General features: G+C 39.2%; 1 protein-coding gene across 1 annotated transcript in view; it reads right to left on the reverse strand.

The window, feature by feature from the left end:
- The window catches only part of TTC29 (tetratricopeptide repeat domain 29), a 232049-nt gene extending 219152 nt beyond the window's left edge, over nucleotides 1–12897 (reverse strand). Inside the window, exons 1-4 of the mRNA XM_008685456.2 lie at nucleotides 12777–12897; nucleotides 12099–12146; nucleotides 6700–6797; nucleotides 4810–4893 (exon numbers count right to left, since the gene is read on the reverse strand). Of these exons, the coding sequence (XP_008683678.2) occupies nucleotides 4810–4893; nucleotides 6700–6791 (176 nt within the window). The 5' untranslated portion in view covers nucleotides 6792–6797; nucleotides 12099–12146; nucleotides 12777–12897. The remainder of the gene's footprint in view (nucleotides 1–4809; nucleotides 4894–6699; nucleotides 6798–12098; nucleotides 12147–12776) is intronic.
- Between the last annotated feature and the right edge of the window lie 1631 nt (nucleotides 12898–14528).

Here is a 14528-nt window from a genome sequence, read left to right on the forward strand (position 1 = left end):
CATAGCTGAAGCTGTAAAAACTGCCCCCCAGAAATTTTTATTTGAATCCACAAATGATACTTTCATTACTTAGCTACTCAAAGCAATTACAATATGATAATAAGTGATACTTTCAATCCTTTGAAAAAATATGATATCCTGATAATATAAGAGAATAAAAAACAAAGTACAAAACCACAACAGGATCTTCTTTAGTTGTTAAAAGTCAGTCAAATACCATCAATGAACTATTTGAAGATTTATCTAAGAAAGTGAAATTGTCAGTGTCAATTATATTGTATGTGAGTACAAAATGTGGGGGGAAATGTACCTGGTGGGCACACAAATAACCCAGTCACTTAAAAATTAATGAAGCATACTGAAATTCTTCTGTAAATGTAGATAATAAAAAACTCACAAGCCCTTTGCTTTTGAACTCCTTTACCCATTCCAAAGTAAAATGGATTTGGCCATTCCAGGAACAACTACTCTAGCTTGTCCTGCTCAATCACTCGTTTCAATTTTATACCCCTACTTGTGTACATAAAACACTTTTTTGAGTTAAGCTGCTTTGATTCAATATTCAAACGAGTCACATACAACACTGACCTGCAAATATTGTAACCAAAGAATACTCATTGCAGGATACCTATTGCATGGTGTCAATCTGATGTTTATTTCACTCATTCATTCAACTTGCCAGTGTTGAGCTCCAACCATGTGCCAGGGCACACAGAGACATGCTCCTGTTCCTTGCAGATCCATTCTGCTGGGGATGAAGACAGTCGACACACAGGCTCCCAATGCAAGAAGGGGGCCAAGTTATAGCAGAAATAGAGCCAAATGATTTGGCTGAGAGTAAGCAGAGTTGGGGTGAGGGCTACTGGATTATGAAGTCAGGGAATGGCAGACTGAAGAGGTCACATTCAAGATGACACCTGCTGGACAACAAAGTGTCAGCAATAAGGCCACAGTGAGAGAAGTGAGTGGTGGGGAAAATGGTAGATAAAGTCAGAGAGGTCAGCGAAGTCCAAATCATGCACCGTAAAGTCCAAACCATGATAAACCTTAGAGATTATCATAAGAACAATGGAAAGGTCTCAGAGGGTTTTATTTTTTTTTATTTTTTTTTTAAAGATTTTATTTATTTGACAGAGAGAGACAGCCAGCGAGAGAGGGAACACAAGCAGGGGGAGTGGGAGAGGAAGAAGCAGGCTCCTAGCAGAGGAGCCTGATGTGGGGCTCGATCCTGTAATGCTGGGATCACACCCTGAGCCGAAGGCAGATGCTTAACAACTGTGCCACCCAGGCGCCCCTCTCAGAGGGTTTTAAGCAGGTGAATGTCATGATCTAATTTTTTTTTCAAAAGATGAATCTGAAGGCTGAATTTTGGCAGAATTAGAGGGGATAGGAGAAGAGCAGTTGGGAGACTATTCTAGTGATCTTAGCAAGGGATGATGGTGGCTATACAGTGAAGAGAAGTAGATGAACACAGGATATATTTAGGAGTTATATCTGATAGGACGTAGTGATGGATTAGATGGGGGAGGGTGGTGAAGTCAGGGTGCAACTCATGGCTGCCTTGGTGCCATTTACTGACCTGAGGAAAGACTGTGGGGGATTATTTGGTAGGGGACGTGAGGGAAAGTACGGGTAAATCAAGAGTCCAGTTTGTGGCCAGATTAATTTAAACACGTCTATTAAGTAACCAAGTAGATATGTAAAGGAGGCAGTTGGATATAAAAATTTGGAGCTCAATGGAGAGCTCAGGGCTGGATTTATAAATGTGCTGGTCATCAGGGTATTGCAGTACTCAAGACTGGATCCAGGGAGAGTGCCACTGGAATAGAGGGCCTAAGACTCAGCCCTAGGACAACGCACCACTGAGAGTTTGAAAAGAGAAAAACAGCCAGAAAAGGACACTAAGGTGGCACAGTCAGAGTCTGGAGGAAAACCACAGAACATGGCATCCTGGAAGCCACAAGTACAGAGTAACCAATGAGAGAGTGCTCAGCTCTATTGAATGTTGTGAAGACATTAAGCAAGATGAGGACAGAAACGTGATCATTATATGTGGTAAAAATGGAGGACATTGGTCACTCTAAACAGAGATTTCTGTGACTTCTGGGGGTGGACACCTATTTAGAGTCAGTCGATGCAAGAATGGGTACAAATACTGAGACGGTGCTTCTGGTTGCTATGAAGGGTAGAGGAAAATGGGATAGAACCTGGAGGGGGAGAAGAAGTCAAGGGAAATACTAAAGGAGATATGAATGCTAGTGAGATTGATCCAGGGGAAAGGGAAAAGGATGATGTAGAAGAAAAATATGTTTAAATGCAGGAGAAAGTCTTGGAACAAGTAAGAGGGGATGGTATCCAGAGCACAAGCAGAGGCATCATCCTTAGATGAGAATAGGAACTCTCCACCAATTATGATAGAAGGAAAGTCACAGAGAGTGAGTTTACATATAAGCAAATTGGTGCATTTTGGGTTAGATGAGGAGGAGTTATTTTGGGACTAGACAGAGAGCACATACATATTATGGGATATCAAAGCTAGTGTGTGTCACTTATATAATGAACATATATATAATCATCTTAGCATCTTTATATATATATATATTACATATAATATATATATTACCATCTTAAAGAAGAAGCAGTATATAGAGAGACTTAAAGGTGTATCTTAGATATTGCTTTTGTCTAGTTGAAAACTTGATTCAGTTTCTCCCGTTTTTATACTGAGGATCTGTGAAGTACTAGTTTGGTAACCTTAAAATGCTACCAGGCAGAAAGCTAAACTCAAAATCTGTCTTCCTTGGCAGGTTTCATCCTACCACCTTAGTTTTCTCTGATTTCCTCTAGACCTCGAGCCTGCACTTCACAATACAATCAGCCCTCATTCATTCCATATTTGTTTCCTGTTCATAAATCTTATTGTCTCAAATAGAGACAAGCATGGGGCCAAATATTTTACAAGAGGATATCACTGTCTCTCCCACTGTGAAAAACCTAGCATTAGAGATAAAGTAGGCACTTAAATGCTTGCTGACCAATTTATCTTTTTAGAGTTGACTGACTAATAAAAAGTTTTACATAGCAATTCCTTGGTTAACAGAATATGCATAATTCCTCACGGCACCTGCTGAGTATTGCTGAGAGCGCTGAAATTATTCATCAGTTTTCTCCTTTACATGCTATTCAATTAGTTTGTCTGTGGCGAAGTCTAGAATACATATCAATCAAAAGCAGAAGAGTGAGCTAAGTACAAGCTATCTTCCTATGAAGGTTTGCATTCACTATCCCAGCTTTGGTCTAAAAAAGTAGTCAGCTGCAGGAAACTTTAAGGAGAATACAATTGTGAGGCTGGAGAATTACCCGGTGCTACTTGTTTTCTGTAGCATACTATGGATTTGAAATCAATTTGGTAATATCCTTAATGAAAAAAAAATATTAAGAGAATACTCATCAGCAAAGCCTATTTTGCATTGTTTTAGATCAAAGTTTTCTTCAGGCAGACTGAAAGTTTAGCCGATTTTAAGTGCTGTATATGAATTTCTTGCTTGTTAAAATATGTGAAGCATAAGTTTATTCCAAATTTAATTCCTAATTGTTAAGCCAATTACAGATATTTGGATATCATTATATTTAAATCAGAATGAAAATATCACATATATATATATATTTTTTGAACTTTTTAAACCTCAGACAATATTAACCTTTAATTTTATCCAACAGGTCACCATGGAAAGTTACTACATTAACAAACAGAACAGCATTTAACCAAAAATCCCAGATACTACACATGGCTGTCAACAGTGTTCCAAGGAAGACAGTGATTACGGGTATTGTAAAATTTTGTCACTCTATAAAATAAAGTAGATACTGTCAGAATGAACTATTCCATTTTTCCATATTACATGCAAATTGACAAAGATAGTATCTAATAAAATGAAACATATCAAGAGACTTGGAATTTTAGACTCTATGAAAAACTATACCAAAAATATCATTAAGAAAACTCTTTCAGTGGACTCCCATAGCACTAGACAATACTAATTGAGAGGTTGTTAAAAACATTTACTGCATAAAATAATTTAATTGAATCATTTAATGAGTTCCATAAGATGCATGTGAATTTATAATATTTCTGTTTTTAAATGCTTGCATCTAAAGATCTGATGATAACACGGTCACCAAGTCTATAGCTAAGAAATATTAAGTCTGTTCAGCTATTATTTTAGGTTTTTACTCATTTCTCACTAACCTACACAGATTTTTATAGTTTTTTACTTAAACCATAAATTAGTTTCTAACTAGTGATAAAATGACAAAGTTTATATTGCTCATTGATAAAATAAATCCAGACAATTTAGAATTATTTAAAAAGCAACCAATAAACTATGATCCACTCATTTTTTTTGTGGGTTTCGGCGAGGGGAGGAACATACATTAGTACAGAATTTTTGTTCTAAATCACTAGGGAAAGAAGACATGATCTTTCTCTAAAAGCTTTTTTCTCCCCCATGGAGGCAATGCACCTTAAAATGGAAGTAAATAAGCAATTAACAGCACAGACTTAACTAAAATACTGCAAACATGATAGTACAATATCTTGGTAACTATGAGAATTTTGAAAGCCATAAAATTAAAGACTTTGATATGTGTAAGATCAATAGACATGACTTATCACTATTTAATATGAGCTTTAATTTTTAAATGCCATGTTCTAATGAAAAAGTGCACGGGAAAACTGAAATTTCAATAAAGAATCAAGACAAAAGAAACAAACTTTATATTAAAGTACCTTTAAGAGGTTATACTTACGCAGCAACCTCCTCTTTTGACAATCCTTTGAAATTCACCTCCAGGTAATGATCTATGTCATCCTTTTCTTTGATCAACTGAGACCTAAATGAAATGGAAGGAAATAATAAAGCACTGCTTTATCAAGTTGAAAAGCTCCCAAACATATAAAATGCCACCGGGAGAACAGAAATATTTAAGGTATAATATCATATATATAATACATGTCCTACAATAGCCACAGAGATAGGTTGTTGATTAATAATTTCCAAATTTTCATTTTCTTGACTGTTAAGAGATAGCGAAGAATCTTAAACTCGGTGTGCAAACAAATAAAACACCAACACATTTAAACAATCAGCATTCTTAAGAAAAATGGAGTTTTCTCCTCAAAGCTCATAAGCTCTTCCATTTTGTTCATGTTGCTTCACATTATAACTTTGCAATACAGAAGTCGTATTCTGTTTGGCCCGAGATTTTGAACTAAGAACACCTGCTTGATACAAACATGTAAAATTCATTTGTTCCAAACATTACCAAATGTTGCTCTGAAATGTTTGAGTGAGTTTTTTAATCACATATAAAATTCAAATTATTATTCAAAAAGTGATTTTAAGAACACTTTACTGAGAAATCTATTACACTGGTGGTATATTGATTCTCTACCTTCCCTTGCACCTTTAAAAACAAGCATACTACTGACATCTCCTAACAAGGGGAGTACGCAACAAAACAAGCATTTGTTTTTATTCAGAAGCTAATGGAAAATCCTGATACAAAACTTTGCTTTAAATGGTTATGAAAAAAGATGTTTTTCTTCAATAGAATGAATACAAGAAATAGTTTTCTTTAAAATCCATCTTATTTTAGGGATGTGAGATTGGGCCGCATTTTTGCTCACGTTGAAAAGAAAATGGAATCTCAAGCATTATAAAAGGCAGGAAGAACAAGCTTTTTCAGACTTTGTAAATGCTCCACATTATTCAAAAGTAATATTGAAAATAGGAATATATGTATATCCTGAATTATGTATGTATTGAAAAATCTGTTTTTCAATTTTTTTGAGAAGAAACTTTGATTTGCTGTAATAAGGGAACGTCTATGTTGGTTTAATTGTATGCAATTTATTTTGGTCCAGGGACTTTGGTCTTTCCCAGAAATACTAAGAATAAAGTATGATCCTTCTCAAAACAAAGTAGTCTCATAATACTTTGATCATTATGCATTGTCTGAAGTGAAAATTTGGCATATAAAGAAAATAATCAAACCTACAGATGCAAGTTATTTCTATCAATAAAAAATATATACATCACTATAACTCAATAAAGCCATAAATGGCAATTTCTAAATAATACAATCCTCATTAATACTTATGACAAAATATATTGTTCTCTTCCGTAGTTTCTGGGCGGCAACTCCAGGAACACGGCAGCTGTTTAGTGCAGCAGCAGCAGGACGATGCATTTTTAGCCCCAGGATCAGTTCAGTACCTAAATCTGGCCTGCCAACTTACCCTAGTAGTGAGACCGTGTCCTTCTTCCTCCAGAACAGAAATTAGCACTCAGGACCTTGCGGATTAGAAGCTGTACACCTTTCACTCCTAAAGCCTCTGTTTTTAATTCTCCACTAATGTTTTTAAAAGGAAATATATCTCCAAAGTTTGATGGGACCATGATATAATTAGAATCGGTAATAAAATGATCAAATGAGTACTAGTTTTCTAAATAAACAAATTCTTAATATTTGAATGTGGTTCATTGATCCTTTTGAAACAACAAATTTGAATTCTGAATATAACAATATACTTCTGTCTTTGAACAATTTTGTTTTCCGAGATGTGCCATTGACATTCCTTACTTACTGCAAGAAATTCATTCTGTAGGAAAAGAAATGAAAATCAGGGTCACGTACCTTGGAATTGTGCTGAGGGAACATGGCAGCTTCTGTCTGGCTAAAGATGTAAGCTTTGGCCGTGTCATGGGCAGTGGGGGCAGGGTGGTCATTTTAGACTACGAAAAACAACAACAACAACAAAAACCAAGAAAAAAAAGAAACAGTATTTTAAAGAATGAATCTTTCAAAGACTCCTTTAAGACATTATTAGAGATCCACAGTCTGTCATCTGAGCTGAGAATGCTTCTGTGTGTAGAGCTACAGCTCTATTATTCAGGAATGCTACTCAGTGAGTGGATTTCTGCAGGTTGCTTCTCATTATTTTCTTCTACCATCTGCCTTTTGGCCGATTTATTACTTGTCTGCATCCACCAAGTAGATAAGGAGAAAATCTATAAATGAATTGAAGATTCAGATGATCAGGAGCTTTGGTATGAGTTTTGTTAAGGGACATGGTTGCAATTAAAGAGTGAAGATTTTTAGGATAGCTATGGATTTCAAATGCTCATGCTTTGCTTTCCTGTTACAATCAATAATTGAAAATTGCTCATACTTTCCTGTTTTCTAAAAACTTTCTTACTCACAAATAAAAGCTTTTCCTTAGAAGTGATGGATGCTAAAACTGATTTTCAACAAGCAGACAGCTGCCTCAAGAGACACACAGCTACCATAGTGCAACAAATCACTTCAAATATAGAGGTCCAGGAAAGATTGTTTAAAACAACAATCATCTTATTATCTTTCACACTTTTTGTGGGTCAGGAATTAGGACAGGGTACAACGGGATGGCTTTTCTCTACACCATAATGACTGAGCCTCTTCTGGGAAGACTCAGAAGCTTGGGGGTAACTCAATGGTGGGGAGGGGTCAGGAATCATCTGTAAGGGTCTTATCTCATATAGCTGATAGTCAATACTATTAGCTGGGACCTTAACTGGGCTGTGTGCTAGAACACTACATGTGGCTACCCGGGCTGTTTGCTAGAACACTACATGTGGCTACCCATAGGGCTTGGGCTCCCTCACAGCAGGGCAGCCTCAGATTTCTCATGTGGTAGCTCAGTGCTCCAAAGGCAAGCATGCCAAAGAAAAGCCAGGTGGAAACTATACCCACTTTCAGAGTCCGGCCTTGGAAGTCACATAGCATCCCTTCTACTGTAATAAAAGACCTGTTCATAGTCAAGGCTCATGAACATCAATTCACCTACTGATGGGAGGACATCAACTTCACATTGTATGAAGAGAATGTGGGATGGGAGATATTGGTGTGGCCATCTTGAGGAAATGCAATGTGTCACAGTGAGGAAGGTAACTGAGCAATTATGAAGATGGGTCTATTAAATCAAATTATTTAGGGGCGCCTGGGTGGCTCAGTCGGTTAAGCATCTGCCTTTGGCTCAGTTCATGGTCCCGGGGTCCTGGGATCAAGCCCTGTGTCACGCCCCTGCTCTGTGGGAAGTCTGGTTCTCCCACTGCCTCTGATCCTCCCCTCTGTTCCTGCTCTCTCTCTTGCTCTCTCTCTCAAATAAATAAAATCTTTAAAAAAATAAAAATAAAATTATCTAAAATTTACCTTAAGTAGGAAGAAGTACGGACATGTCTGTGGCCCTAGAATGGAAAAATTGTCACATGCTGCAAGAGCTTTCAGATGCAAAAGAAAGCACACTTCTACTGTTAGAGAGGCATCCAAAAGGCCAGAGCCTCTTGATTCCGCCACCATGTCCACCAGTTTTGACCTCTACCCTTAGCCTCACCAAGCAACTCAAAGGTTTGTTTTAGGGTTTAAATCACTTACTTTTATATTTACTACATGTGTGACTCAGGGTAAAGCACTATCAACCTCAGCCTTGAATATATTCGACAGATATTTATTGAGCTACTACTTGGTCCCAAGCACTGTTCTGGGTGCCGAAGATACAGCAGTGAACAAAAAGATGAAAATCTTTGATCTCAGAAAATTTACATTATAGGGGTGGATGTGGGGTGAAGACAGATAACACACAAATAAGCAAAATATATACAATGTCAGATGATGATAAGATCTACAGCAAAAAATAAAGCAGGGAACTACAAAATTACCCAAATACTCACAAGTGGTGAAGGCATAAATAAGAGCAGAATGAGACAAAGTCGAAGAAGTTAAAGAAAAATTTGGAAGTGTTTCGATGGTGTAGGGTCTTGAAGATAACTGTAAAAACTGAATTTTCCTTTGATGAAGTTAAGAACCCACTGAAGGATTCTGAGCATAGGAGTGACATGACCTGACTTGCACCTTGACAGGTTCACTCTGGTTTCCCTTTTGAGCTTAGACTGTAGGGGAAGAAGGACAGACAACAGAGAGGCCAGACGGGAAGTTGTTATGAAATCTGAGTGAAAGAGGACGGTTGCTTAGATAGAGATGGAGGTGGACAGACGTGGTCAGACCTGAGGTAAAGCCAGCTATGAACAGCCAAGGTACTATATTCCTCTATCAAGCCATGAGGGAGGGGGGTGAAAGAACAAAAAGACTCAAGGGAAAACCTTTTGAAATCCAGTGTAGAAACAGGCAGTCTTGTGTTTCCAAATAAAAGATTATTATGAAAATAATTTTTTGCATAATTAAAGAGAAAATTCCAATGCGGATCAGTGTCATGTTTTACACACCATGAAATCCTAATATTATCCAGATTATCAGGGCATGATATGATCCATGAAACAATGTCCACTTATTTTTATATAATTATAGCTTTAAGGCACACCGAACAGCAAATGTTGGTCCTCTCCTACTTTGTAACTTCATAATATAGTGATTTCTTCTGTAATTTAAAAAAAACCTGTTTTTCTAATCAGATGTCATATTAATTAGCTGAGTTACCTGGAAACCAGAACTTTCTAAGTGACAACTTTATGTAGAACATGCGGTTAAGAAGTAATGGTCAACATAAAGATAGATCTCAGGTACAGGCTTGAAAGGATACCAAAGGCTCTCCCAAACCCACCTCCCATGACCCTATTTCAGAGAAGCTATGAAGCGTCTATGTTCCAGAGTCCTCTGATGTTACAGAGCAAATCTGGACCATCTCAGTTCTTAACCCTCCTCTGTCTTTTCCTAGTAGATTTCTAAATGGACAGAAGAAAACAATGACTGTGTTTGCTTCAATTGTGGCATTTCATCCTCTATGAATTAAGACCGTTCTGAGAGGCCCACTTCGCTTGCCAAGGGCATTGTGACAGGGGTGATTTCTACATAATTACAAGGGCCCTTAAAAGGTTCACCAAGGAGCTTCCAAATGAGGACACAGTACTTGTAATTTCTCCAAGTACTAGAAAGACCCAGCTGCTTGTAGACAGAAAGAGGGACCAAACCCCAGAGCTCGATCCAGCCAACAAGGTATGTAAAAGCCTCCCCAAAAGTTGGCCTACTGGTATGTGATGTAAAATTTATCCTTTTTGATGTTTACTTGGGTTAGACAATTTTTGCTAGAAAATATAAGCATCTAAAGAAACCAAATGCAAATGTTATACGTGGAGAGGAACATGTCTTCTTTGTCACACATATGAACTGTGATTTTTTTTCAATATCTGAGTCGTTTCCTACCATTAAAGTTTCAGCTGCCAGTTCCTTCATTTTGCTCTCCTCTGATCTGAGAACATTAGCAGCAGGAGCACCTTTACTCTTAAATTTAGTTTAATGTAAGTATTGCAAGCCCTGCTGGCAAGCCTCAAGGCACAAACTCCGGATGGGGGGTGGTCAGAGCTGAATGATAAAGTGGGAAAAAAAGTTATTAACTGAATGTTGGAATAAATAGCCCCCCAACCAATCTATGTGGGAAAGTTTAAGCTCAGAGTTAGGGTAGAAGTTGAGTAGGCTCCCTCCCTGCTTTAAACCCCACATCCTACCTTGCTTACGCCTGCTGGGAAGAGGGGGTTTTTCTTTCACAATCGATACAAGGCCACATAAAGATATTTTGTTTTACACAATGGGTAATGCGTGAAATGAATTGTATGGCACATAATATTTGAAATGCATCCAATATTTAAAGGGATCTTGCAACAAATTATTTTTTTAATCTAAGCAATCACCATCTCTTTTTATAAGTTCAGTCTTGTTTATGCTGAATTTTCTTAAAGTAGGAAGTTGGTGTATTCTAGCATACAGAAACAGCCAAGAGGAAAATAGGTGAGAAAAAAATGCAAGCATGCTTAGGGGCCTGTCATTTTAGACTTCAATGATACGTGTACAGTAAAGAAAGCCTTTTGCTCTTTGTTAATGTGAGTTGTATCACTTCCCTGGTGTTGGCCAGGCACTGTTCCCAGGTCCTAGGTGAGCTCCAACAGGGAAAATGGGATTAATGCTTTGGGGGGACCATCCTAGGCCTGAGGCAAAAACGGAACACATCCTCAACAATGGCGCTGCATTGGGGTTCTCCTGGCTCAAGACCACAGAGGAAATCCCACAAGACGGGTACTACTGAAGGAGGAGGAGGGTTCAGAGCCAGGCGAGTGGAGATGGAGAACGAGAGGCACCTCTCTGGCTGGTACCAAAACAAGCTTTGCCCCAGGAGCTGAGGGGGAAGCAGTCTGTGAAGAGGACCCAGAGGCAGCTCCCCCAGTACCAGCAAGTGGGTGGCACTACATGTGGCACCAAGAATGCAGAGATCAAAAGGCTGCCTGAAGCCATTCCACTGTTGGTATTCAGAAGAGATTTGGTGGATTCTTTGATCTGCTGGTTGGCTCTTGTATCACGGTTTGACCCCCACATGCAAAGACAAATGAGAATGGAGAAATATAGGATGAAAGGTTTAAGTGTGCTGGGTCAGGCTGAATGTGTCCCATGGTGAGAGTTTAAATTTCTGGCCCCCAAGTAAAATTCTTCAAAGAGTAATCCTCCCGCTCACTCTCCTCAGAGATGCCCTCATCAGGAAACACAGAGGAAGGGATAGGCCTAGCACTGTGTAGACAGAGGCTACTTGGGGAGTGACTGTGTCCGAGGATGACTACTGTCTCTAGAATTCAGTCACTCTGGGATGTGAGAAAGCCAATAAATCACAGGAGACAAATTTATTATTTGTCATCAAGAGAGCGCAAAATAAATGATTTTACTATCACCAACAAAATCATTTATAAGAATTAGAACTGTTGACATTATCACCATAAGCTCTTTTACTATGAAAGATTAAAGAAGACTACAGAAGAAATATCAATAATTATGGTCCTGAAAAGTGTTTAAAAAATCACATAAAGAAGTTTAAAGAGTCGCTAAATGTTTATCCCTTGAATCAGAATTTTTAGACACTTTTAGCATACAGTGGTAGGTAATTAGATTGTTAAGTAAAATAAGTAGAAATCATACATCTACCAAATGGCATTTATTGATGGTTAAATCAAAATATAAAGCAGGAAAAGTGTTGAAGGCGGGCTGTGGTTCAGCTGACTTACTTTTGGAGATTACTGTTGAAGGCCTCTCCAAGGCTTATGGACTTCAGCCTGAAAATCAGGAATAATAATAATAATAGAAAAGGAGAGAAGAAAAAAGTTAAAAATTAGTTAATAGAATAACTCCTCTTCCTGTCCCAAATTGTGAAATAAGATTCCTTCATACAAATAATACCAAGTACCTACTATGTATTTAAATGTACTTTTTTTTTTTTTATGCGTAAGTGTAATCCCTACCGGAGAGGCTAATCACTAATTCAGTGAAAAGCCAGTACATCCGAATTATGTATATGTATTGATATATTCCAATACAAATGTGACCTTCAACTTATTAGACGTGAAGTTATCTTTACCCAAACCGAGGGCATCTCAGTTCCCTTTCTGCTCCTTCCTCATTCCAGCCAGGACTAATAATTTATTCCTCTGCCTGCTTATTTTCCCACTGCCCTCAGAGGGTCGGGTGAACTGGGAAGCAGGAAAAGCGCCTTTCCAGGCTCCTACTTCATGTCTTGAGGTAAATGGCGAGGGCCTCTGCTCAAGAAGTGTGGGACGGGAGTCTACAGGCTGATGGAGGAAGGTCAGCCGGGGTCACGGAAGGGACGGGACTGCCTGGAAGAACGACCCGCCTCTCCCAGGAACTGTGAAAGTCCTGCCCCGACCTTCGCCCCCGCCGTCACGAACCTCGGTGGACTGGCCCGTGGAACAATTCCGGTTTTCCGTTCCGCGGAAGCGTGTCCCCCACCGGCGGCAAGTGCGGGGCGCCGGTGCTGCCCCCTCCTCCCGCTGTGGTTCGGAGTACTGGCGCTGGGAGACGGGACGCGGGAGCGTCGTCCGGGTTACTGAGGCGGCGGGGCGGGGCAGGCCAGGGGCGGGGCTAGGCTACACCGGGGCTCGGGATTGGGACAGCTCTAGATTCCTCGGGAGCGGGGCGGAGCCTAGTGGGAGCGGAGCCTGCTGAGGGCTGAGCGCCGCCTCCAGATCTAGGAGGCCTTTCAAACAGAGCAGCTTTCAAAAGTTAGACCGCTTTCAGAAATTAATTCAACTGATCCAAGGGTCTCCAATTTGCCACCCTGAATTATTTCCTTCATGGCACCGCATTCTTAATATTTTGCTACATTTCCCTGTTGTCCACGGGGCTGATGGAAAAGCTCTCAGGTTGGCTTTGTGACCACCATGGCTTGATGCCACTTCATGCAGCTAGAAAAGTCGTTCATTCCCTTTTGCCTCTGTAGCAGTCAGACCCATCTTTTCTCTGCCCTCCATAAATACTTTTCCCAATCCCGTCTCCAGCAAGATAACCCAGTTTTGAGTTGTGGTGAGCTAAAAACTCAAGATCTCTTTCATAGAATCTTCCTGCATCCTGTCTTAACTATTACTTCTAAAATTTTTACCTGAAACTCCATTTTTATATTTATATTGACTAAATGTCAGCCTATTAATCTCAACCCATCATTCCATCCCATGTGTCACACTGGAAGTGCAATGAACTGAGCTTTCGTGCCCATTCTCTCATGTACAGAGGGCAAGAGAGTGAAGATTATTGCTTATTACTTCTTAAATATAGATGTGCTAGAAAGTGAGGCTTTTATTCAGTGCCTACTGTCACACACTGTAGGAAAGTCAGCCAGCAATATTGCTGACGCAAGTCATTCTATTATCCACAAACTGATTCTATTTGGAGTACAAACATAATCATAAACACACCTTTCACTCCAATGTCTAATTTGCTGCACCAACATATGAAATTATTTCCACCAAGTAAGTTTACATCATACATGCAATTGACCACTATGACTACCCATAACTGGGCTCCACATGATCCCACAGGGCAGTAAAGCCTGTTCTATCCTCACGAATGCATCTTCCAGTTTCCAAACATGATCTTAAACACAGCTCCGCTGTGACCTGCGTGAATTCTGTTCCAGCCCTTGGTGCCTTGTTTGTTTAGGGGTTTGTGAATTCCATGCACCTTCTTTCTCTCATGAGGTGCTCCCTAGGTCTAGTGCCTTCCTAAGTGGCTTCTTCTTGCCTCTTTGAATTTATTCCTCCTGCTTGCTGCTTTTTCACTGGTAGTTCCTTGACTAATTCTCTTTCTCCTTCTGCTTAGTATAATATTTCTTAGAGCTAAGGAATTCAGTTAGAGAACTCTGTTTGCAAGTGACAGAAAACCTCAAATTGGCTTAAGAGAAAAAGGAATCTGATTATTTCCTACAACCAGAAGATGCCAGCTTCAGCTGCAACTTTGTCTATAAATTCAGGGCCTTCTGAAAACTTTCAGGACTCTACAGCACCCCACCTTTCATTACACAGAATTAATCTCTCCTACTCTCTACTCCTTCCTCTTTGACCAATTTTATGATATGTGTATCATTTTGCATGGATTTTGGTTTATAGGAGTTAATCTCTCCTGAAAGACTGTGGGCTTTTTGAAAG

This window comes from Ursus maritimus, unplaced genomic scaffold (genome assembly GCF_017311325.1).
Source record: "Ursus maritimus isolate PB19 unplaced genomic scaffold, ASM1731132v1 scaffold_11, whole genome shotgun sequence".
NCBI lineage: Eukaryota > Metazoa > Chordata > Mammalia > Carnivora > Ursidae > Ursus > Ursus maritimus.